Source organism: Cryptotermes secundus, unplaced genomic scaffold, assembly GCF_002891405.2.
Source record: "Cryptotermes secundus unplaced genomic scaffold, Csec_1.0 scaffold245, whole genome shotgun sequence".
Lineage (NCBI taxonomy): Eukaryota > Metazoa > Arthropoda > Insecta > Blattodea > Kalotermitidae > Cryptotermes > Cryptotermes secundus.
The window spans coordinates 738,500-766,329 of NW_019736398.1; the positions used below are offsets into that span (position 1 = coordinate 738,500).

At 40.9% G+C, this 27,830-nt stretch overlaps 1 protein-coding gene across 3 annotated transcripts in view; it reads right to left on the reverse strand.

Annotated features, from left to right (window-relative positions):
- LOC111869813 (protein trachealess) overlaps positions 1–27,830 on the reverse strand; it is a 764,956-nt gene that overhangs the window by 478,619 nt on the left and 258,507 nt on the right. Inside the window, exon 1 of one of the 3 annotated variants that reach the window (XM_033753568.1) lies at positions 682–1,108. The exons of the other annotated variants lie outside the window; for them this stretch is intronic. Coding sequence (XP_033609459.1) covers positions 682–758 — 77 coding nt within the window. The 5' untranslated portion in view covers positions 759–1,108. Of the gene's footprint in view, positions 1–681; positions 1,109–27,830 lie in introns of those variants that run through there. 3 annotated transcript variants of the gene reach the window in all.

Here is a 27,830-nt window from a genome sequence, read left to right on the forward strand (position 1 = left end):
AGTCTTTACTTGGAATTAATTCGATCGAAACACGAACTGTGCTAAAAAGTTATAGAAAATACAATTCTGTGGTGAAAAAATATTCGAGGCTTACGCTATTTGTAAATATTTTGTTTTGTTTTCTACGTGACCACTGTGAAATTTGTGAGCAAATTACATATATGTCACTTACCACATTTTCCTTTTAATTTTAGATATCATAACGATATCAGTACTAACATAAAATTATTCCTGTTGTAACGTATATAATTAAGCATCATACCTTGACGGCATATGAGGGAATGGAGGTACAGCGCCATCATTCTTGACCTTGGCACTAGATGCAAGGGAGTGGTACGCTTCACGCGCCTGCTGCTTTATCCCCGGGGATAAGGTTCCCGGTATTCATTGGATGGACTAGGCAAGCCCCAGTGTCGGTCTGTACGTTTTTCCAGAAGAGAAGAATCTCTTGTCCCTGCCAGGAATCGAACCCCGGTCGTCTAGTCAATAGTCTCGTCGGCAATCTGACTAAGGTTAATTTTATAATGATCTTTATGATAACTTTCTGTAGTTACTTTAATGTTTATGGGTAAACCTAGATAAGTGCACGGTTTTCGATAAAACGTGAACGTACGAAATATCGGACAATTATAAAATAAACGAACATCGGTTCACAAACAACAACAGATTTCCTCAACTTACCACTTGAAATCGTTGTTATCAGAAGTTAAAATTGCTGGACCTGCTGTGTTACCTCCGTTGTACTTCTTCAGATCCATCACAAACGAAGGAAAAGAAGCGATAATACACGTGCTGATGTGTACACTTAAATAACAACAAACACCAAAGCAAACACAACATGGTCCGTCTACAACACACGCACTTTGTTAATAAGAAACAACTAAACTTAACCTCACAAATAACTTCCCAGTATTATAGCACTCTTCATAGTCTTTCTCCAAATACATTTAGCTGTAAATTTGTATATCTGTAGCTTAATTGGTTTTTGCTGAAAGCACGACAAGTTTCTGTAACGTATTTATTTTCATACTGAATGGAATAAAAAAAGGAACACGTTGCGTAACGTGCATACTACAAGTACGAAGTTTCGTTACCGCGTCTGCGCACACCGCCTGCCTGATTAGTCTAGGTTTCTGGCTTGATGTCGGGAGGCCAGAACATCGTCAAAGATTCTTTCTAAAACCCCTTCCCTTCCCCTCACGCCGGTCTTCCCCTCTCCTAAAAACACACACACACACACTGTGGCTGACTCTCTACACCATCAACTATCCTGCCTCTCCTTCGCTCCTATCCACCTTATACTCTCTTCAGGTGTACCTATGCGTTCTTTATCTTCCTTTTTTCTCCATCTTCTATTTTTTTCCTTACTACTCTGCCCTGAACACTTTTCTCATCCTCAGATACATATACCATGAAAGGATCCCTCCACACACACACATCATGGGCTGAGTAAAAGAAAAGAAAGGGATTGCCAGCATAAAAAATACGCCTAGACCAGTAAAAAAGACAACTGACTGTATGAATATTAATAAATTTGTCTTCATGGTGTGGTTTTGCAATGTAAATGACGCGATGCTGGAACAGTTCGGCGTGTATGAAGCAACGGGACATGAAATATGCCGACGGGGCAAAAGAAATTGGTGCACTGTTTTATTTTTTATTTAAAAAATAAGTAAGTAAGGTACGCCCAACTGAGAGATGTATATAGTCCACAGGCTCGATCTAGACAGAAACATGTAGGCCTACAAGATGTTACAAAATACATGACATCTCATGGAAGAATTATATTTATATCCACTATGACAATATTAAAATAAAACGATCGCAACAAATATATGTTACAATTACCAACCTCATCCGCTAAGTTTATGAAGGAGAAAGTACTTAAAGGCTATAAGATAATGGCAATACTAATGATTCTCTATGGATAACCGAAATTAACGGCCGTGGGGATTCACTGCGCTGACCACACGACACACACTATCCGCTAAAGTCGGCATTAACTTCACCTACAAGCGGCGATCGCTCGGTCGGTATAGTTCGCTTGCGGACTCAAGCCACGGAGTTTGTTTTGTTTTTATGAGTGCTGAATATTCACAGAACGACACAAATTGGAAGCTGTCATTGTAACGTTTCTTCGAACACAGACATAACGAAGATATAAGGGAGGAACTACAAACCTTAGACACAAATTCAAGAATTAGAGATAATCAAATCAAGTAGCTAAAACATCTAGGATGAATGGAGCGAACGGTATTTCCCAAATAACTCCCAGACTAAACATTTGAGGCAAAAGAGGCCAAGGACAAACAGGCAGAATATGGAGAGATCAGTTTTGAATTTAATAGTTAAATTTTAATTCTTGAAGATGGAACAGATCTCTAGAAGAGGCTAAATCATGTTTCTCAACATGATGATGTACTAATATGATGCAGTGTTTTTGACTTACGTAGTTTTGCCACTGAAGTTAATGGACATGCTAATAAATAATAATACATTGATGTGCTGCTGCTGGTCTGCCGTAGAGATACGCATGGTATCTCACGAAGATCATGTCTAGACATAGATCCTTTTTGCGTAGTACCCGAAACTCTTGTGGGCATTATACGCAGAATACTTCCTAATATTTAATGTTTTTGAACTTTCAGCCAAGTAGGAAGTTGGCGGGGCATGTAACACGAGTGAAGGAGATGAGAAAAGCATATAATATTTTCATCTGAAAATTTGAAGTGAAGAGACCATTTCGGGGAGATTGCGTAGATGGAAATATTCTATTGAAATTGATGTTCAAAGGGGGCCTGATATTATAGACTCGGTTGAACTAGTTCAGAACATGGTCCTTTGGTGTGCTCTTGTTAATAGAACCTTCGAAGTTACACAGAATACAGCAAAGTTCTTGACGTGCTGAGAGACTATTAGCTTCTCTAGAAGGACCGTTCTTAACGCATTTAGTTAAACTTTTAGCAGTAAGTTATTTAGAAACGTTAGCTCAATTACCTATACTGAGGTTACGCAGCCACTGGCACAGGCAATTGTGAAAAGACGAAGAGAAGGCTGAGGAGGTAGAAGGGTGGAGCGAGAGGCAAACCTGCCTCGGTTATCACCAGGGCCCGGATTTTGATGACCTGAAAATATTTAAAAAATGACAGAGAAAATCCAGAAAAATGACCTAAAATATGACCCAAAAAGTAATATGCACGGCGCGGATTCTGATGACCTGAAAATATTTTAAAAAATGACCTATAAAATGACCGAAAAAATCCAGAAAAATTACCTAAAATATGACCCAAAAATGTAATATGCAGGGCTCGGATTTTGATGACCTGAAAATATTTAAAAAATGACCAATAAAATGATCGAAAAAATCCAGAAAAATGGCCTAAAGGAGAAAGACAAAGAACACTTTGCTTCCATATTATTCAAATTTCAGAAAACGTATGAAGAAAAATTCCCTAAAATGGCCAAAAATGACAATAAATACCCTTAATAGTCCAAAAATTGACCAAAAATACCTAAAAATGACCTTAAACCTAAAAATGTCAAATTATGACAAAAATTACCTATAAAATTTACATTTCTGTAACCAGCAGCTCATATCCGAGATTTAAGAGCATTGCACAGGAGACAAAGAAAAAAAATATGACATGTCATCAAAATCAGGGCCCTGGTTATCACAAATTATAAAGGAGCATGACGGGTCTTGAAGCCGAATTCACTTGATATGGGGGAGGAGATATTCCGAAACACACACACTAAGAGTTTAGCCTATATCTTTAATGAACTGAAGTTATATTAATAATATTTAAATTAATTTGGTGAAAGACATCTCATTTTAAATTTTCTTGATGACAGTGAGATATAAACCACTATCTTGGAATTTGTCTACTTACTCACTTGCTTACTTATGGATCTGAGCCCTTCTTGAGGAGAATCCAAATCTGCAGCTACTCAAGAATTTCAAAGCATTTTATGAAAACCCGAAGGTTCATTACCGTGTTCACAAAAGCCCTCCATTTGCCCCTATCCTCAGCCAGATCATTCTAATCCATACCATTCCATTCTATCTCTCTAAGATCCATTTTAATATTGTCCACCCACCTACGCCTTTGTCTTCCTTCTGGCTTTCCTACCAATATCCTATATGCATTCAACTTCTTTCCAATTCACGCTTCATTCCCTGCCCACCTCTTCCTCCTTGACTTGATCCTTCTAATTATACTTGGAGAAGATTACAGGTTATGAAGCAGTCCAATTAAATTAAAAATCGAAATATGGACGAAGTTCAAAATAATATCTGTAAAAGAAAGCAAACTGGTAACTTACTACCAAGAGAAAGTTGCTAATCATTATCTTATACCATGTGACGAGGCAAATTAATGTTGTCTAATCGATCATAGAACTCGCCAGATTAAACTCGCTTACAATGTTGAAGGTTCGAACATGGGAATCGCTGGTAAGAACCAAGCTCAGGGGCATCGGATTATATCTGAGTTACTCCACGTTGTGTTTCCTTCTGTATATAAAGGCCTGGCAACTGTTAGATTTCCTGTGGATGAAATCTTATCAAATGTCTAACGTTTCACAAGTAATTCGGAATCAGCAGAGACCAGAGGGATCAATCAGTGAGAGTCGAGGAAGAGATATATTTTACTGGGTACGGTGAATACACTCTTGCGTGAGGAACATCTGCTGCATTTCAGTTACACTTGTGGTTTACTGTCTTTTAAATTATTATTCAAAATTTAATGTTACTGATATATATTAAAACGTTTTTAATATAAGTATTTTTAGCCCTGTAAGAATAAATATTCTCACTTAGACAAAATACATCATATGGGGCCCCGCCATAGCTCAAGCGGTTAGTCGCTGGCTTCCCACCGCGGCGGCCCGGGTTTGATCCTGGATGTAGTCGAGTGGGATTTATGGTGGACAAAGTGGTGCTGGAGCGGGTTTTCCCCGAGTACTTCGGTTTCCTCTGCCTATTTTTATTCCACCAAATTCTCCATCATCATAATCACCCGGGGCAGGCTACAATAGGCCAATCAGTGGCCGCCGTGCTGAGTGGACCCAATTTGACTCCACCTCCCCCTTAAGCGAATTAAAAAAATACATCACTTTAATTTTATAATACAATTAAACAATGCCTAAATGAAACAAATTTACAAACATTTCGAACTTTCGAAGTATACCATCTTCTGGGATGTGGCGCCGTGTACATGGACGGAGGCTATACGTTCCTCCGAAACGTCGGTTCACACAAGATCTACACGGTGCCACATCTCAGAAGACAGTATTCTTTATAGTCACCGCCGGGAAAACCTCAAATCTTATATTTCAGACTTCCGGCTCATGATTTCGAACCTCTTAACATATATTAAGTATAATCATAATTCTAAACCCACGAGCAGCAGGCGTTTTCTGTTCATATTGTGGGTTTCCCGGCTATCCTCAAGATACAGATATCTTCCTACACAATGTTGCTAAATACCAATCAGAATAAACGGGGACATAATCCAGAAGATTACAATATGAATCTTCGCCTATGCGAAAATCGCGAATTTGATAATGTACGCCTAATTCTGTCTGTGTGCATAGATATCTCATGTCACCTGCACAGCTTACGTCATTTCAGTATTAACATGCACACCTACAATTGCACAGCAAGACAAACAACTACGGCACTAGAGGGGACCGGACAGGCGAGGGGGTCATATTATGATCAACAAACCAGCTACTACCTGCTGACCTCGCTTCTTCCATACCTAGGTAGATGGCACTTTACTTCACAACTGTGCAACATCATTAAGGAGAAAAACGGAACAAGTCCTTTTTACTGTAAATTGATTTATACTGCCCGATGCGTTCTGGACTTCTACCGCAGTTCTCCTTTACATTGGTACCGATGCCGTCTTATCATGAGTTCCTACAATTTTATCCTTTAAAGCCTAGTGATTACGGTAAGTACCACCAGCCTTAACAAATTGAAACTCTGCATTCTGCCCACTGTGTATATTTGTATCTTTCATATAATTCCCACAATAAGCAGCGATTGATTCCCCAAACAGAATTAAGCGGATGGTCTTTCTAGTGAAGACGTAATATGTTTCCTTTCAGGTACGATCTCAACTGCTGAACATAGTGTAAATAAAATTCAGTCTTTAGATGGTAAACTTGGAACAAAAATATAAATAATAGGTTCATTTGGGTCGATCTTTCATTGTTAAATAAATTCCAATAAACATAATCTGAATCACATGTTCATACCACGTCAATAATTTTCTACACACGAAAATGTTTTCCACGATAAAGAAAAACAATTCTCAGTTTTTCCCACACGATTAACGTGGTAATTATTTAGCCACGTTCCGTCATCATGAGTTGTCTTAAAGAAAGTGTTTCGGAAATTGCAGTTGTTTTCATCATTAAACCTGATGACAGAAATAGATCAAGTCTCCGAAACGTCGTGTTTTAAAAATTCACGATGATGGACAAAGTCCAGAATAGTTGTCATGTTTACTGTTACTAAAACGTCCAGAATTCGCTGTTCCACATGGCTTACTATAATATGCTTCAGCATTTCAGGGAATACAGACTGATTTCTGGATTATGTCTGAGCGAGTATCTATAACCAATATGTCGAGCTACCATAAGTAACTAAAATATTAAGGCAAATTTTATTTTAATTTATGACAAAATAATTAAAGAGCGGGTTGATATATCGACTTACTCTTGTACGTAATCTCCCTGATTTCTAATACATTCGGTTCACTCATACATAACTTTCTAGAAGTCATCAGAAAGAAAAGTGTATTATGTTAAGTCTTAAGCCACTTTTCCATAGCTTATCTCCATGACTGGTTGCTCATTTCAGATGCAATGTCAATGCTGGTTCTTCAGTTATTAAGGATACATTGATCGATTTTACGCACGATAGACGCCCAGAAAGCACATCATCAACAATCGTTCAACGTCCTTTACATCTATCCTCTTTGATTCGTACAATATCAGTCATACTGAACTGTAAATTTTCCATACAATTAACAACTAGTTTTCATACTCTTGACCAAAAATTCTTACGTCTACACAGATATATTAAGTGGTGTCTTGCCTTGAGGTTTTCTAACCAAAATTTTGTACAGATTTCTCAATTCCCCTATACATAATCCCCGCCCATGCCCAGGCCTGTTTCACTGGAGTAGGAACTGCAGCTTTGTGCTGTTCGTCTCTTGTTGAACTTCTCCCTTCTCCCGTGAAAGTGGGGACACGAGAGTCGTCCAAGGTCGGGGCTCGGAGCCGAGAGACGGCGTACAAATTATGCGTGCAATCTTTTATTGCGTTGCTTGCTTTCGTTTGTTTCAATTCAGTTTAAGACAAGATAATTCCATTTTTTCACCTTAAACGCTGTCAGAAGAAAATCATTTAGCATTGACATTAAACAATTAACTAAACAGATTAGTGATTTGTTATTGATTTTTAACAATGACTAATGTTTAGTATTAAATTTTGCTTGGAATTGAACTATCGTATAAAAAAACTCCGTGGCCTTTAGTCCGCAAGCGAACTATACCGACCGAGCGACCGCCGCTCGTCGGTGAAGTTAGTGACAAATTTTGCGGATAGAGGGTGTCACGTGCTCAGAGCAACGGATCCACACGACCGTTAACCTCGGTTTTCTAGACCGGACAACTATCGTATCAGGACATTCAAATTGTATTATAGCACTGAAGTGTGCTGCTAATATAACGTGGCGTATTTACTCCATACAAGAACTGCTGAACCACAGAAACAGCCGTTGCTATGTAATACACGCTCGGAACAATAGAACAGCAGGGTTATGCAACCCGCATCTAGACGACATTCTCGCGGCACCGAACACAAAGCAATAGAAGAACTGCCGTTTCTATGCATCTGGGGGTAAATACCTTCCCCAGTAAGGACGTGACAGCCGTTTGGGCACGAGTCCCAAGGGACTCGGACCTGAGAAAGACTGCGTTCGCAAAGCCCAACAGCATATACAAAAGACAGACCCGTCCTCTCGTCAGAGAGGGCGCCCCACAAAAACAAGACCGTAACGGTCAAACAGTAACAAATATCTGGTCATGAGTCGAGACTTACTGACTGACTGACCTTCAGTCGCAATGTGACTTTGACTTGCTTGAAGCAGTTAAGCAGTCTAAGAGCTAGATGTGAAGAGAGTTCAGAAGGCAGCTGAAGAGTTTAAGTGCTAATAGACGGTGAAGATGTTATTTCATGTGTTATAGTTTGTAAGAACTAAGTGTAGTTACAGCACGTGAATATCCAATAAATCGATTCGCCAATCCAAAGGCCGTCTACAAGTCACTAGTACATGTGACAATATAAACCCTGGAATAAAGCTGCTTGAAATTTATAGCGATCAAAATAATATATATACAGCCCAGAAATCACTACGAACCTCTCAAGGTTCGCGGTTTACTGGTTGGAAATCTTTGCTCCAATTTGATATATCAGTAACTGAGTCACCGCTATAGCTACGGTTTCGCAAAGTATATTACAGGTATTAAGTAACAGGCCTAATTGTAAAATTACGTCATTGAGGAAGTCCTATTCTTCGGTTCGTCCGCCCACCTCTTTTACCTCCAAAATCACTATACCGATTTCGAAGAGATTTGGTACTGGAAACAATGGGATAATTTCATTTTGGTTCGATACACACTTAGAGTTACAGTAGGCTCAAATTCCTCTACATCAATTTTATTAAAACTTGTTTATCAAGCACAGAACTCGTGGATGGTGTGGCACACAAGACTGAACAAGATCACTAACTTTAATTTCATATCTCTTTTATATTGACAACAGGCATTTGAACTAAGGACAGGGAAAACAGTTATGTATAATGGACCAGAAACCTAAAGATAATTAGAAATATTTTATGCCCAAAATTTAATCTGGTAGCATTTAACTGGCAAAGATTTTGCACGGTTAGGAAATTAAAAGTCTAGAAAACCGATTTCATTAAGTTTCTTCTGGAATGTGATGTCATGTAGTCTGTTAGACTATTATAAAAATTTCGATAGAATATGCTGCATCCATCTTCAGGCAGAAGACTCGCTCTTTATTCTATAAATTGAGGCATGATACTCCTCTGAAACGTCAAACATCTACCAGATCATATGGTGTCACATTCCAGAATAGAGCACTGTTCATATTTACCGCAAATCTCACACGATTTTATATGATGTTCATTGTAAGTGATACAAAGGTAAAGTAAATTCTTTGCGATTAATTACCCACTACATTATAAAGATGAAGCGGGATATGAAGTAGTTACCTCTAGAGAAATAAATAATTGTCGCTGGTTCGGAATTAACCGCAATAACAGTCACGAAAATAAGATGGACGTAATGTTACTCTATTGATAAATGCCTCGGTTATATTTCCTGAACACAAAGACTACGCAAATCCTACTTAAAGGATTAAAAATTTCGAATTCACTTTAACGTCAGCAGCTTTTCCTTTCATTCTTCTTTCATTTTACACCCCACTTTTACTTTCTGTACAGTTTATAGTCCACAGGTCATAAGTAAACACACGTACAAGGCGGTCAAATAGAAAGCCGGTGGGGGAAATTGTAAATGAGTCGGGTGGATACAGACCGTGGAGGAGATGAGGAAGGAAAGGGGAGGGAAGCTTGGGATTAGTTGCACAAACACAGGGCCGAGTCTCTTAGCGTTTAGTAATGCTCACTTCAAGTTGGGAGGAGGAGACATGAGTGAAGAGGTTAGAAAGGGCTATTCAATAAAATTGAAGTTCCCAGCATTTTGGTCATGAATACACTTTCATTCAATCCGTCCATGTTCCACTACGTACTGTTTGTTCTCCTCAAAGCAGAGACGGGATAGTCCCCGTTATTGTTAACATCCACGTATCCAGTCACAATGGGGCACGGTGTTCTTAAGAAGCTACTAGTCGCTAAGCTAGTCAAGAATATCCTTCTCCTTTTATGGCACCTAAAGTTTTATAGCGTAGTCGGTATAGCAACTGGCTACGGGCTGGACGGCCGAGGGGTCGGAATTCGAATCCCGGTAGGGTCAAGAATTTTCTCTTCTTCACGTCATCCAGACCGGCTCTGGGGAGCACCCAGCCTCCTATCCAATGGGTACCAGGGGCTCTTTCTCTGGGGGTAAAGCAGCCGTGGCGTCAAGCTGACAACTCACTTCCAACTAATGCCGAGGTCAAGTGGATCTATATATCTACTTAACCCTTACGACTTCATGGCATAGTGCTTAATTCGTTGAGCGAAGGGATAACTTTATCTTATTTAATTAAAATTTGAAGGTTAAAATCCGGTTTAAAATTTTTGACGAGCGGTTGTGGACCATAAAGTCTGCTAGTGTACAAATTAAGAGACGGTCCATACATAATGGCTGTCACATTCTTTGACCGACACATCTGACCAAATAAGTTAACAAGTCAGTGTAGTGATGAGTGAATGAAAAATACTTGGGACACAACAAGATTGAAACATCGTTAATATAACATTTATCTTATTACCGGAAAAGAAAGTTACAATATAATATTATTTGACGGAACTGCTTCTTTGGACACTATTTCCAATTCATTAGTCACTAGCCATCTCGGTAAATCTATGTATATATCAAGCTCCCATAATTTCTGCTTATTTGAGGTGCTCTAACAAGAATGCGCCATGTACTTTCCATTTCCTTTAAACGTGTTACATATCCTATCCGCATCCATAACGGATCCCTGAGAACGTGAAGATGGAACTGCGCACTGTAATTGAATCACAAAGTGAAAGTCTGGGAACGCCGATTGTTTCGCTGGGTCTGATAGCTGTAACAGCACGCAGCAGTGCGCGCCAAGTTTCCAGAGGGTGTCACGAGGAGGTGGCAAGACCGCACTGCGCTTAAGACGTGAGGAGAATAGAACCCCCAGCTTACCCCTCAACAGACAGGGATGCACACTGCTGCAGATTTCGCGGGCACTCGCTACTTCTTACCTACTTTTCTTATTTCGAGAACATGAAAACAGACATGCATCACCATACACCCTTATCAGCCCCGCCCAGTGTGACTGATAAATGTTTTTTCTCTCCTTTTTAAACTTTCATCCTTGACATGTTTCGGTCTGAGAGAGACCATCTTCAGAAGGATATATCAATACAAGCGGAAACTACTGTTACAATGTGTTTGGTCACATACAATATCGCGACAATGCCATGAATATAAACTTTGAGCCTTTAACAACTACAGCGACGTGCATGAATACATTAAAATATTTACAAATTATTATAACTAGTCTGTTTACAAGTGTGGTTTAAAAAGAATTTTGTTAAAATTTGGAACCAATTTGGTTCGTGTCCTTTATACTGCCTCTCCTTAAAGTAAGTTGAGTGTCTACCGCGTCATCACACTGGACGGAGCCGATAACCTTTCATAATACTGCTAGTGTGACAGACCAGGATGAACCAAACCACACTGTCTGTGCGTCTATGTTCCCCCCCCCCTTAAACTTTTGAATACATGAACCAATCTTTATGAAATTTGGTATATGTATCATGGTTCCTAACCCCAACTCAACGGCGTACTTCATAAATCCCTCCCATCAGTCTGCGTGCCTATATATTTATCCCCCTATCGTTGCCAGGCAACGGTTCGGTAAAAGTGTTACCGCGACGAAGAATATACATGCAACAATATAAGAATTGTTGGACGCGTCTTCTTCTATGCGGTCCGTGTAATATCAAGAAAAGTAGGCTATTCTTCCCAGAACTTCTTGTTAAGTCTTTCTGTTATTTGTTGAAAGATCTGGCAGCTGCGTTGAGAAAGGAGAAATGGCATGATTATTAGTGGCTGAGGAGGTGATCCTGGGCTACGATAGGCGATCTCTTCAACTGCCGAGGAAAGACAGGAGATCTCTGTCAGAAGAGTCGGTTAATCAGTCGGGATTTGAATTGTGTGTCCTCGGAGAACGAAGTAGGAAGAAGAATCACTGCATTGCGACGCTAGGGGCAGCCCACAGCTTGTTTCCTTATTATACAGAGGTTATTTTGAGATGAATATAATGAAATGACTGACGGATGACGCGTTACTACATTTTCCAGAAAACGAGGAACGACAGGAAAATCACAAAACCTTCCATTAGTAGCTATTGCACAAGAAGAGACACAGACAGGAAACCTGTCTAGTAATTATAGCGAACACTGTGTTTGTATACACCGAAATGGCGTTATCCACCATAGCTGAAGAAGAAAATGAAACACTCTTGTTGAGAACTATGAAAGTAACAGGCAGAAATCGACGAGTCATGTACATATAATGTGGACAGTTGCAGAAAATTAAGGGATAGTTCAGAATGTTTGATATAACTCTTTAATTGTGTAGAAAGTAAGCCCATAATATGGTTAAGTGGTGTGAGTGAGAAAGTGCAAATGCTGGAAATGACAATGAAATGTATAGTGAAAACTCAGTAGTTTGGTTCCTGAATTTAACGCCTATTACATCAGACAGCGTGAAAGATTACGTTTTAATTGCACAGAGAGATGAGGTGGCATTAAATTGTTAATTACTTGGCAATGACACTCACAGACAGGCAAAGAGAAAAAATACAACACATTTTGCGAGAACGTTAAATTCTGGGCCTTTTTTTCTTTACTACTTAATGCCTCTTCTCGACGTGAGTTTCGTTAAAATGATCACAAGTAATTAACTTCAAGGTGTGATTTTCAAAACGTTATACACTCATAGAGCGAAGAGTAATTACTCAAAAAGGTGGCTCAATTAAATTTGAAGATAATCTTCATTATGATGCAATATTAAACTAAAGACACAAGTAGACTATAAAGGGTTCTGACGATGGTGGATGACACACAGAATTACTTGGTTTTTGGACTTTTTCCATCCTCCGGAATTCTAGGTAATAGAGGGCACGACGTTTCGGAAACTGGATCAGTTTCCGTCTTCATGTGAGAAAGGAAGACACGTCGTCTCATCTATTACCTAGAATTCCGGATGATGGAAAAAGTCCAAAAACCCAGAAATTCTGTAAATACACAAGTGTTCAGACAGAGTCAACGTCAGCATTATGACTCAGACCGATATGCGGCGGTTTTCATAATCTCATTTGTTTCAACTGTGCTGCTTTCTTTGCTTCATGTCGCAGACATCGTGTCTTGACTCATGCCGGTGTGCGGCATACCTAAGCCTTTACACATCTTAGAAGAACCATTTATCTTTCCCGTCGCCTTACTGTATCTGTAAATTTTAGCTCTTAAGAGACAAGAAAACAAATCATTGATTTATATGAGGAAAGTTTCTCAACTTTAGAGGTAACACAAAACTGGAATGTATTACGAACGTGGCTGACAATTGAGAAGAAAGTGCAAGGAAGCGATAAGCATCTGTAGCCCCTGTCCTAAGCCTGGTGAACTGTCTTGAGGGTATCTGAGGCAATAGAATCCAGCTTCACTCTCATATGTCTTCATGACGTCATGTTTAACTAAGTAAAAAAGGTAAAAGGTAAAACTACCCCTGTAGGCCGTAGAGGCCCATAGGGTTTCGAGGCGTCGAGGCTCCCACATTTTCTGGACAACCAGCTCACAGATGGCAGTGAGGTTGTCAGCCTTACGCGCCGACCGCACACCAACTGTGCCAAGACAAGCATCAAGTCATGTGACAAAAGACACATTCTTGCTTCATTCGTGATTCAGACTCCAGTCCGCACACCGAAGAAGCACGTGTCTAGGTCTTATCACATCTTCTCCAGTTGATGACATGACGTCATGCCGATACCGTACACTAGTCCTGTTACTTGAGTACTGATGTCTGAGTCTTGACGCACAGAAAAGGAACATGCCGAGCCTTGCTGCATGTGTCTACAGCATGAAGCTGACGTCAGCATCGTGACTCAAACCGGTGTGCGGCGGTTTTCATAATCTCATTCGTTTCAACTGTGCTCCTTTCTTTGGTCATGTCGCAGACATCGTGTCTTGACGCATGACGGCGTGCGGCCTACCGTTTGCGCCGGTCGCCATTAACCTCCAGGAAGATTACTGGTACTCATTTCTGTTAGAGGCTGAGTCGACCCCAGGGCCATAGTGCGGCCGGAAGGATTAGGTCAATTGAAAAATCCAAAGACCTCGTCTGGAATCGAACCCGCACCATAGTGCCTCAACAGCGTACCCCGCTTACCTAAGTACAGCGAAAAACTTACTTTTTAGGTCAACTGCTACTGCCACTACTACTACTAATACTACTACTCCTATCATCATTGCCATGCGCTTAATTTTACGGATTTCTGTGAACCACTGAGGACAGAACCATGTTGTGCCGTATCTGAAGCGTTCATATAATAATACGGTATTATGCACGATTGTGTATTGTGTAAGAAGACTTGGAATGTATAATAACCTATAAACTGGTGCCGCTTTAGAAACAAAGTGGCAAGAAAGAGAAATAGATGGCTTTAAAATTTGTGGAAATAAAAATGCTCTCTCTGCTAACAGTGCAGTTGGAGAGGCGTGGAATTCAATGATGTAAATTCCTACACGTTACTCATATTATTACGCCGTCGAGTTTGGCACACTCGGTTTTATTGTACCGACTTTGCTGTAAGGAGCAAAGCCGAATTCTCAGAATATTTTGCTATATTTGTTTCACAGTAGCATTCCCAGTATTGTTCCAACAACAAATGGTTGTGGAAATGGTGAACATGTACACATAATTTTAAAGAAAATTTACTTGCGTATATTCGCATAATGACAGGCTTGTCCTATATTATGACAGAGGTCTGCAGTCTGGTAAGTGGATACCAGCGTTTCGGAGAAATATATTGATATATATATTGAGATATATATATATATATCTTCAGACTTATAGAGGTAGTATATTCCTCCGCAACACCGGCATCAACCAACTGAATTACAATTCGGTGTCGTAACCCAGAGGTCTGCAACGTAAGTGTTCACTGCTGTAAAAACATCAAATCTTATGAAATTTCTACCAGTACAACTTAAAAAAATTAATGGTCACTGGCTACGGGCTGGATGACCGAGGGGTCAGAGTTCGAGTATCGGTAGGGTACAGACAAGTTCTGGGGCCCACCCAGCCTCCTATCGAATGGGTACGAGGAAATTTTTTCCTCGGGGGTAAAGCGGCAGGGGCGTGAAGCTGACCACTCACCTCCAGCTAGTGCCGAGGTCAAGAAAATGTGGAACTATACATCCACTCCTCCATACGCCTTCATGGCGTAGTGCTTAATTAGTTTAGCACAGGGACAACTTCACCTTTTACTGTCCTATGCGATGCAACGACGTGTAGTCTGGTGTTTCAGAGAAATTGTTATGGGGGAAGTTTACTGACGTTCCTCATAGTCTTCATCTAGAGGATTCGTCTAGGTCCGAGGCTTTGTGTGCATTTTCGTAACAAGATTATTCTTTACGCTGAGGAGTTGATAGTCCCACGCCCAACCCCCACGCTGGAGGACCACCCCTTGTCTGCTGTCCACGACTGCTTATTCAATATATTCGCAGCTTCCCTCCATACACAGAGCGCGTCTCGTCCATCCGTAGCCTGAGAATGTGCCATGCCGTGGTGACAAGGGACCCAACTATCATAGCCTCATAGTCTTCAGCAATACAAAATAAAATTCACACAAAATCAAATCGAATTTGTCGGGCAGTTTCGGATATGAAACACGGGTTTCTCTGAGTACGTCTATTTCTCTTGCCAACTTTCACTCTGTCAACTGCTCCACCTTCATGAATCACCCCATCGTCGACGCTGGGTATTGACAGATATAAATTAAACAAAAGGTTAAGGTATTTACTGAGCAGTGAGCCGCTATCGGTCTCTCAAAAGACCCTGCCCAGGGATACACGTTAAGAAAAACATTATAATCAACAAATTTAAGATTTATACGGATGGAAGAAGGTCAAATGGAAGCATGGAACTCCCTCTTCGCCAGGAACTTACTGGAGTCTTGACGCAGCATGTCGAAGGCAATTTCCTACTCGTGGGAACCGTAATGTATTTACGTAATTTATACTTCAATCGATTGCATTTTTAAATTACAATGTTTCCGAATCATAAAATTAATTCATGGACCATAATTGGATTTCCAGATTGCCTTGTACGACCTACGTGTACCAAATTACTTCTCCAGAGAATAATTTGTAATTGTCAGATAATTGTAACCTACAAATCCCTTAATTGCATTGCGCTATCTTAGAATGTGTAACGCGTAAGAAATTAATATACGAATGTGACAGTGATGTACGAGTGTTAATACAAATAACGTTTAGAACTGTGTTCCACTTGTTACGTAGGCCTACAAAAGAAACCTGGCATTCAGAATACAACAATATATCAGTGTTCCTAAGACACTTTTAGAAAGGCTGTGTCACAGGAAATTTCTTGGAAATAATTACATTTTTGTGAATTATATATTTGAGACACTTGTATAATTATGTATTTCATCCTTTCGTATTGAATAAGTATTAGTTTTTTTTATATAATTCAAGTGTATTTTCAATTATCTACTATGTTATGACTATAAGAATAATTTTTCTATAATATTCCAGCAAACCCATAAAACGTTAATTGGTATTCTACATTAATTACTACCCAAAAGAAAATACCGACTTTCACAAAATTAAAAAAATTTAGGCATTTACAAGTCGGGTCTATACAGGAGAGTGGTCTAGAAGCAAAGACAGTACCTACAGATACTCGCAAAAAAAACTACTAAAAATCAAGCCCTAAATGGTGATTAATCCTCAGAAGCCCGAGTTCTTACCGGAAGTTGAGGGACATTCGTGAAATTGAAATAAAAGTACGAAATATCATAATTAGTTCATCTTACTGTGTATCTTGAAGTGGATGTGAATAGAATTTCGAAATTAGTTTCCTAACTTATAAAAACAGCAAGGCGTCTCCATTACGGAGACAAAATTGTTAACACTGGTTAGAAAAGAATGGCTGCTTACTGTAAGACTCATATGAAACATATAAATACAAAATGTGGGCAAAATTCAGGCCGGTCACAGTGGCCGCGCAGTCTAAGTCATGAACCGTCTTCGACCGTTCCAACACTGGAATCGTGGGTTCGAATCCCACTCGAGGCATGAATGTCTGTGTGCGTTTATTTTTTGTTTGTGTTGTCCTGTGTGTAGGTAGCGGCCTTGCGACGGGGTGATGCCCCGGTCCAAGGAGTCCTACCGACTGTGTATAGGATTATGAAACAGAAAAAGTGGCCAAGGTCCATAGGGCTGCAGAGGAGCAGAATTCAGGGTTCCATAATGAAAAAAGGCGATATGTGTGGTTATCAGTGTACAACGAAGAGCTAAACAGAGAATGATGGCGAAGACCATGCAGCACCAAAGCAGAGGCTGTAGCAACCTGCGGATGTGGAGAGAAGCAACAGCGTTACAATGAGACAGCAACGGAGTCTGGCTGAAGGGGGACGAACCTATGGCACTGCGCTCTGCATCATCAGATCTTGGTCACGCCAACAGAACTGTTACACTTCTATTTTAGAAGGCGGGCAGGCCAAGCAAAAAAACACAAGTAGAAATTACATAAGAAGAAAAAACGTCTAATGGAAATTGATAGTCATCGTCACTTTAAGTTTTAACCCTTAAGAAACCTGTTTTTGAAATAAGAAAGAGGAAGGGGTTGATGGAGGTAAGTTTTGTTTCTCCCTTCAAAGAAGTAACGCAAGAAAACAGGGGTGTATAGTAATAGTGACGGATTCTCATAATCCTGATTAAACAAGGATATACATTTCGATTCGCCGATCACAGTGGCCCCACGGTCTAAGGCATGATTTGTCTTCGCCCACTCGAACACTGTTGGCGTGGGTTTGAATCCCAAGGGAGGCATGGACATCTGTGTGCGTGTATTCTGTTTGTGCTGTCCTGTGTGCAGGTAGCAGCCTTGCGACGGGCTGATCCACCGTCCAAGGAGTCCTACTGACTGTATAAAGAGAAACTGAAAAAAGCAGCCAAAGCCCAACAACAGATGTCGATGCTGCACTGCTTACATTGTCCTACTCCTCTAGATGCCCGAAGGCTGTCGCTGCGTGGCATGTACTTCCCCCTGCTGCCTGAACATTTGAGATTGTCGACTCCAATCTAACTTGGGGCATGAATATATGTCTACAGCCTTTCTGTGCTTGTATTATCCTGTTTGTTGGCCCAGGCCTTGCGACAGACCGATCCTCCCGTCAGGGTAGTCCCAGCGTTCGAGGAAGAGAAGAGAGTTCATGCCTTATACCGCGCGGCCACTGTTATCGGCCTGCAGTTGGTACACCTTCTCTGAAGCAACTCATGAATGAGTCAATAGTACACGTAGTTAGAACTGCTAATTCATCGAGTCTTTGCTATTTGGTTTGGCACAGACCGCAATTAATTCTGAAGTGGTAATCCAGTATGACGGAGAATAAACGTAAGTTGGACAGCATACAAAATGCAAGTCAGCATGTTTACCAGCGAACTAACGCGCCTGGTAGAACCTCAGATTACTGTCAAATAAATGAAAGATAAATTCTAATTTTTACTCCAGCCAAGTCTACTGTTTTATGTGAATACATAACCAGTGCGAAACTTCAAAGGGTAGAAAACGATGTAGACCAGCCGTGTCAAACATGCGGCCCCTCAACTTTTAGAGCTAATTGATATTAAAATTAATATTAAAATTTTAGTAGGAATATTCTTTGTAAAGACAATTTTCCAACAGACCAGAAGACAAGAAGTCTCACGCAGACATAAATTAGCAGGATGTAGGAAATTCAATGTTTTGCTATTTCTAATATAACTTCTTGAGTAATCTCTCTTTTTACATATTGAAAAGTTGTTTGATACTTGTCAAAAATGGCATTCTCTTGCTTTTTAGAACTGTAAGACATGTGACTTTAGGTAATTATATTGAAAATATTTCTAAATAAGTAATTATAACAATCACAACCGTGGTAACACTAGCCCTAATGGTAACAGCAGCCGTTATAGTTCTAACTTCTGTGCTATCCAAAAAAAACATCGAAGACCGAGAAAAAAGATCGCCATTCGAGTTGTATCAAAATCTAATGTATATTTCCATTTTGAAGTGCGGCCCTGGACTATTATTTATAGGGCTGAGGTGGCCCTCTGTACAAGCTGAGTTTGACATGCCTGATGTAGACAGTTGAATAATTGGATAAACGCGAATAATGAATTAGATAAGCTGTAGCCGAAAGAGATCGTGGCATAATTTAATATACTATCCTTATATTGGTCTGTAATTACTAAAGGAGACCAAGTAAAATTTCAAACAGGGTACTAAGCGCCCCGGCCCAGAGTCGAACCGGGCACCTTCCGAATAAAAGTCGATACGGCTCGAGCCAGCATGTCCGATGGAAATACGAACACAGTGAGAGCTTCCCACAGAATATACATGAAGGTAAAACTATCCATACGGAGAAGTTCATGGAGGTAGGCCTAGGCCCACTGGGGCTGTAGTGCCAAGGAAAAAAAAACTATCCATGTGACAGGCCGTGGAGGACCATAGATTTGTGACGCTTCGAGGCTCCCACATTTTCCAGAGAGAAGGCTCACAAATGGAGGTGAGGTTGTCAGCCTTACGCAACAGCCGCCCTTTACCCCCAAAGAAGTTTCCTTCTACTCTTTTCTGTTAAAGGGCGAGTCGATCCCAGGGCCATAGTGCGGCTGGTAGGATCATGTCAATTGAAGAATTCAGTTACCTCATCAGGAATCAAAATCTTGACCTTCCGACTTGTAGCACAGTGCCTCAACCAACTACGCTACCTCGTGCCGTTACATAGAATATATAGCTCTGTTAATGCTGGCTACGTGTGGCCTTAAAATTCCAGTTGGTACATGTCTGGTGAAACGTTGAACAAGAAGTCCCGCCGGCGGCTAATCTAATTTAGTTTGAAATGTTAGTTTAAAGATACGTATTTCCGAAACACGGAAAGTAAGGGCAAGGTGATTGAATTCCTGGAATAGACTATTCATTAGAGCAACTATCTGGTTCCAGAGGAGTGAATCAACGAAACAAAAAACTGAAAAGTGACTTAAGGATAACATACTGGAGTCAATCAACTCTGAAACAGTCTCTTCAAGGAATTACTGGCGTTAATACAATAGATTCGTTTTGAAAGTTCATTTTGAATTAGTTGTTAACTGCTCAATGAAAATGGGATTTTGGCGCTGATTCATAATAATATCATAGAAACTGTTCAAGAAACTTTGGAATGCAATTCTTGACAATCGAGCCCGCTGCTCACGCTTTGTTATTGCACGCCGCGGGCACCCTTTCAGCAATATATAGTTAACTTCCGTCCCAAGACTCTTTCGTAATCAGAGTCAAAGTCAAAGTTACATTGACACTGACGGTCAGTCAGTCAGTAAGATTTTTTTATTTTTTCCTTATATGAAAGTTACTGTCCTGTCCATTTGGGGCGCCCTCTCTGACGAGAGGTCGGGTCTGTCATTTGTCAGTCATAGTCCGTATTAGTAAGTCCATTGTCAGTATTTACATATATTTATTAATTTAATCTGAATTCCTATTTCTATGTACAATATATACAAGGCCTCTGTCAATCCAGGCTCAGTACAGCAGATTATGCCCTATTTCTAGTAGTATTCGCTACCACGGCAGTCTAGTCACTTGAACGGTCGTATGCCTGACCCTTTCGTAATGGCAGCCGGTCCTCGTTATATAGCACCGTCACCGACTGCACAGAAAACGTCTCTCCTATTATTGCATGTTCTTCCGTTGTCGGGGAAACGACGTGTCCAAGAGCTGTTCCCTAGCAATGACTGTTGTACTCAAGCCTGTTTACGCAGCTGTTACTTCCCATTTAGTCTATATGTCAGGTTAATTATAACGAGAGTCAGTAGTAATAATTCGGCGAACATTAATAGTATATATATATACATGTGATGTCATGTGAAAAAAGCTATGCCTACTTACATTTATATTACTAACCACTGCCGCTGTGTTCATTCTATTCCTTTGCATGTACATTTGTGTGTTCAATCATCATTCATCAATGGCTCTATAACCTTTTGTTGAGGACTTGGCGATTTCTCAGTTTCGTAATCCTATACACATTCGGTGGGGGCATGTGGTAGCGCAGTTGGTTGACGCACTATGATACAATACAGAAGGTCGCAGGATCGAATCCCGAAGCGGTGGATATCTTTCAATTTACCTAATCCTTCCAGCCGCACTATGGCCTTGGGGTCGACTCAGCCTCAAACAGAAATGAGCACCAGGAATATTCTTGGGGGTAAAGGGCGGCCGGCGCGTAAGGCTGACAACCTCACCGCCATCTATGAGCCGACTGTCTGGAAAATGTGGGAGCTTCGACGTCTCACAACCCTATGGGCCTCCACAGCCTGTTACAGGGATAGCTTTACTTCTTTACTTTTATGCACAGTCATTAGCTTGGACGGGAGATCATACAGTCGCAAGGCCGCTACCTACACACAGGACAACACAAATACAGAATAAACATATACAGACATCCACGCCTGAAGTGGGATTCGAACCCACGACCTCAGTGTTCTAGCGGGGTAGACAATTCACGCCTTAGATCGCGTGGCCGCTGTGGTGACATATTCGTGTTCGAATGTCGCTCCTGGCATATTACGGGTTTACTAAGACATCCATCTTGCATCTCATATTTACATTATGCATAAAAATTATTACAAGTCCTACTTTACAATTTTACATTTTACTATTAAATGTCTGATTACTATAGACCTATCAAAAATCCTGCACTTCTTTGCATCGTACAGCAGGATAAAGAAGCAGTCTACCTTATCGGCTGTTGAATACGGAGCTCACATTTCCGAGAATTGCCTACACGACAGAGACATGAATTTTTCTACATCCTGTACTAAATCTGAAGACAATTAAAGTGCACATCTCTATTAGAGGCCTGCATTACTGTTCATGGGAGTCGGAATAGCTCAGTCGATATAGCAACGGGCTGCGGGCTGCACGACCGGCGTTCGGTCCCCGGTAGTGGCAAGATTTTTCTCCTCTACAGAGAGTCCAGCCCAGCTCTGGGGCCCACCCACCCTCCGACCCAATGGGTACCGCTGGCTCTTTCCCCAGGGATAAAGCGGTCGAAGTGTGAAGTTTACCTCTTACTTCCATCTAGTGCCGAGGTCAAGAATGGTGGAGCTATAACTCCACTCCCTCATATGTCTTCATGGCATAGTGCTTAATTAATTAAGCACAGGATAATTTACCTATTCACCTTATAATTTATAAGATATATAGTTTTCCTGTAATGTACTACAGAAAAAAGAACTGTCAATGGCCATTCATAACAACAAAACCTGGCCTTAAAAACCACAAACAAATGTAAGGAAGTACGTAATTCGGTGTTTCGTTATATTCGGAACAAACCTGGCATCCGAAGAAGACGTTTTCTTACCGAATATTTTTTTCGTTTATTATAGAATGACTACACCTGGCACAGAAGACAGGATCTACTCTTAACATACATGCTGTACAGCGAACTATGTTACCGACATGGGAAATAAAGATGTCTTAAGTATGAAACTTGTATGCAGGATACGGCGAAGGAACTGCGCTGTGGTACGGGAGCATCAGACAAATGCAGACAGACGAGGGAATCCCAAACAAAATTCATCAATAAACCACGGCACGAGAGATATGTCACGTGCGAAGTCTGAGTTACCATTTCTTCAATGTGGTCATTTCAGGCGAACGGATCCAGCCTGGTGTTGTCTCGTCTCTTCTTATAGCAGCCCAAAAAAAGGTCACGCTTGCTTACCATATCACATGTAAATATGTTGCGCTTCATCCATTATCAAACCGAAATTAACGGCCGTGGGGATTCGTTGCGCTGACCATGCGACACCCTCTATCCGCTAAAGTTGGCACTAACTTCGCCGACAAGCGGCGGTCGCTGGGTCGGTATAGCTCGCTTGCGGACTGAAACCACAGAGTTTATTTTTTGTTTCATCCATTATCTGGATAATATATATTGCAAAACGTTTCTTGGTAGTGTCGACTCTCGTCTTCGAATACAGAGTAACTCGCTCGAGAAGACCCCGAACCAGTCATATAATAATCTACCAATGAAAACGAAACTTGGCGAGTATGTACCTTGGTAGGTATGGAGATAACTGGGTTACGGAAGATACCGAAATTAGTCTCCCTCCGCCATGAGATATAGATCGAAAGGACGCTCCATTTTCGCGAACGTTTCATAAAACGCAGAATTACAAATTGAAGGAAATGGAACGAACAACAGAAACATAGTCATTTTGTTCCTGGCTACAAGTACTAGTAGATTTAAAGTTAAGATAACTTAGAGTAAAATGTATAAAAAAAGTTTGATGCAAAGATCAATGCACAGAGCGGCGTATTAATAATAAAGAGAGATTCAGGTTGAAAGTAACAATGGTAAATGTTCCGACAGTAACTTGAGTTACTTGCCCGACATTACCTGAGTTGCTAGTTCAGGCTCGAAAGAAGCGAAGTGAGATAACATTACAATACAAGTCTAAGCTAATTGTTAATCCTGCTTTATGTCCATGCATCTGGACTGACACCTTGGTACGATAAGGACGTTACTAATTCACCACAATGAAGTTAACCAGTGGCGGAACAACCATTTTTAACGGCTATTTCGTAGATATTTATAGACGTTGTTTCAACTATTAAGTTTACTTAGATTTCTAATATAAAGTGCAAAGTTCCATTGTTTTTTTGTGTGTTTGTGAGGATGAACATAATATTTATGATGAAAATTTATTTATTTATTTCCTTCTCAACTCTTTTTTCCAGTTTGTTTCTTCCTTTTATACATTCTGTAAAACCCTTCTTTCAGCTAGTTCATCAGTGTTAAGAGTGTAGTCTGATAGAAGTCTACTGATGTTTCGGAGACAAGTATTTCATCCTTCTTCATGGCTGAATAGTTAGCCAAGCAAGCAGCAGGGCAGCCGGAAACAACAAAGGAAGTGACGAGTTCGTTTCTTACATGTTTGGATTACTCGTCAATCCTAAAAGTGGAGACATTACATTGCTTCAAATTGTCGGATAATTTCTATTAAATTAACGCAGTATGATATCCCAGCAGAAGTAAGCTTCATATATACCGCTGTGATAACTTCGGATGTCACAATTCCTGTAAATTCGACCTCATATCAGTTGCTGAAATACTTTCTAGTTGGGGACTATTCAGACGCGCATTCGATAAGTAACGCAGACGGCTGGAACGTTTGGCTTCGCTATATAGCCTCGGTGCAGACCACTTAGAAACACCGCTTCCAACAGCTCCTTTATTGTTGCGTGTTGATTCGTTGCTACGGAAACGTGTTTAACATGCCGTTGCCTAGCAAATGACCGTCTATTCTTTTTCTACTATTCCGGCTCCCAGCCGCCATGTCAGAATATGAAGTATTGGGGCGCTGAGATGAAGTTGTGGGCATTCCTCACCTAGACGCAAGACGGAAGAGAGTTCAAATGTAAAGGTGCTGATCTACTAGACATTGCGCAACTGATGTGTGAGTAATGTTTGACGTGCTTCCAAGTTAGCCAACACTTAGAATAAGGTGGTAGTCGTGTCGCTAATTTAGTGGCAACAGAGAAACAGGTGGACAGTTGGACGCCGCCTGCCGACCTTCTGAATGCGGTTTGTCCCCAGCAGGGAGATGCCACACCCTTCATTGTCCCTCATCGCATCCCAAGAACCTTGTCATGCTGACTGTCACGAGTAGCTCCAAATCCCATCGAATTGTATGAATTTTATAACCGGCTTCACGGCACATCAGTTTGCCAGTCGTAAAAGTTGTCTATTTAGAAATGTATTTAATGACTCTACATCGAAGCCGGAATAGCTCAGTCGGTATAGCAACTGACTACGGTTGGGCGACCGAGAGGTCGCAGTTTGAGTCTCGGTAGGGCCAAGAATTGTATCTTCTCCACGTCGTCCAGACCGGCTCTGGGGCCCACCCAGCCTCCTATCCAACGGGTACCGGCGGCTCTGTCCCCCGGGGGTAAAGCGTGCGGGGCATGAAGCTGACTACTAACCTCCAACTAATGCCGAGGTCAAGAAAATGTGGATTGAAGTTTCGTCCAGCCCATTTCCTTTCAGTTTGTCACCTAATAATTTTTGGCAATCAGTAAAAAAGTTAAACTTGTCCCTGTGCTTAACTAATTAAGCAGTACGTCTTCATGGCGTACTGCTTAATTGGTTAAGCATAGGGACAATTTTACCTTTCTTATTGATTACCAAAAATGATTACGTGACAAATTGAAAGAAAACGGGCTGGATGAAACTTCAACTGCACATGGAGAAAATAAGAAATAATAATCTGTTCATAAAAATTCACTATCCGACTCTGTCCTGAGCCAGTAAAATCGCCCTATTTACCAAAGATCCACTTTAATAATATCCTTCAAAGAAGGTCGCGATCGAGTGGCTAACTCGAGATATCTCAGATTCAGATTTCGTCACGGCAACCGCTCTTAAGACCAGGGTTCTTCGAGGTTTTCTCCAGTTCCACAAGGCAAATATTGGGTCAGTAAGTTAACTTCGGTCATGGTCACTCACTTTAATATCCTTTCGAATGTATTATATACTAATCATCCTTTCATTCGAAGCCATTTAATCTGAGCTACTGAAGCGTCTCTGTAATTCCCGCACACCTCATGTGTGTTTGCCTCATTATCTTCCTCGTTGTCATCAGCCTAAATACAATAAGCTTGTCATATGTTATTCTCTCCGGCTTCTTGTCACTTGCTCTCTCCTACGTATAAATATCCAATCTGCAATATTTGTTTTGATCATAAATGATAAACAGAAGGGTCGTGGTGAATTTGAACTACTACTACAGCATTCTCCTCGAGATAATCATCTGTCAGCACTGCTGCTGTCATTTCTGAGTTACGAACCGGAGATATATTGAATAGAAACTTACAGTCTAATGGCTACAGTAACGTGTAGTGCCCACAGAGCTGTAGAAAACATGTAAAGGTAAAATTGAAGGTAAAGGTGTCCCTGTAACAGGCCATGGAAGCCCATAGGGTTATGAGACGTGGAGGCTCCCTCATTTTCTAGACTATCGGCTCACAGACGGCGGTGAGGTTGTCAGTCTTACGAGCCGGCCGCACTTTACCCCCCACGAAAATTCCTGGTACTTATTTCGGTTAGAGGCTGAGTGGACCCCAGGGCCATAGTGCGGCTGGAAGGATTAGGTCAATTGAAAAATCTAATGACCTTATCGGAAATCGAAAGTGCGATCGTCCTAATAAGTAAGGTACTATCCCAGGATTCCGGAAAATAATGCTAGCTTTACTACATTCGTGGTCCGTACGAGGGCACTAAGCGCGTGGGGCCAGCATTAGCATATTTAATATACCATTTGTCTGTCGACTTGAAGCATGACTGCAGTAGCACTTGAGTAAACACAACTGTAGACACCACAATACCTCCACTGCAACACTGGCGACATGGAAACACATCCGAGTCGAAAGCAATACAGACCTAACTTACTGTTGATTTTAATTAGAATGACGTTTTTGGGGAAGGAAATTTCTGCATTAATCTTGACATTCAATCTCTCTATTGTACAGTTTATTAACTATAATCTGGCTTAAAGCTACCATAACATAACAAAACCTCTGACATCAAATGAAAATTCTGTCGTTCCCACAACTCTACCATATCTATGCGCCTCTACCCTATTACAGCAATGAGACTGAGGCAGCAGGAGACATTTGCTTGATGGTATCTTGCGTATGAGTGGGGGGGAGGAGGTACTACGCTTGTGTGTCCACTACTAGTATATACACTAAGGGGACTTGTCCGTATATCTAGGGGAGGGCAGGCAAGGCCGTAAAGGGCCCGTAATGCGCAACATCCGCGCTGGTCCAGGGGGACTTGACATTTAGAGCAAGATTGAAAGTGAGGAGAGGGGGCAGGCCTGACCACATGTTACATCTTAGTTTGAGGAAGAGGCCCTCACATTTACTAGAAAGGACTGTTTATGCTAATCTTATGTTTACAGTAACACTGCCGCCGAAAGTCTGAACTCAGTGGCAATTGATGCATCGATTTAATGACACTGTTTCAACTGTATGTATTATATACTTTGAATAACAAGATATAAATTAGAAATGCAAACGATGTATATGGAAGTGGTCGTCGCATTAACGAAGGCGTTCTTGAGACATCTACAGGAAGGGGCCTAGGAAAACCATGAGAATCTCGGTCAAGGTGATCAGCTTCTGAGCTGCAATTTTATCCCGGGTTCTGCCGAATACGAAATAAGAATGTTGCTCGGTCCGTTGCAACGTGTCTTGGCTTTTCCTTAAATATTCACCACAAATATTCAGTTTCAAATAGGAAATTCAGTTTTTAATAAACCATATATTCTGCAATTACAGCTTTTGAGTCGCTTTTAGAAACATTCTGAGTTATATTTAAAGCAAAACAGGAATCTGTAAGATTTGAGGTTTTCACGGCGGTGGCTTAGAAGAATGCTGTCTTCTGGGATGTGGCACCGTGTAGATCTTGTCTAACCCGACGTTTCTGAGGAACGTATCGCCTCCATATTTCGGGTAGAAAAATCGGCGAGCGAGGAAGCAGCGTGAGCAGGTGGCTGCAGACTGAGTCACCAGTCAAAAACACCCAGCTATATAAAAAATGTTCTACGTTGAAGATGAAGGCGATACGTTCCTTCGAAACGTAGGTTCACATAAGATCTACACGGCGCCACATCCCAGAAGACTGCATGCTACAAAACACGAATATATCTCATTAAATATACACAGAAATGAGAGAGG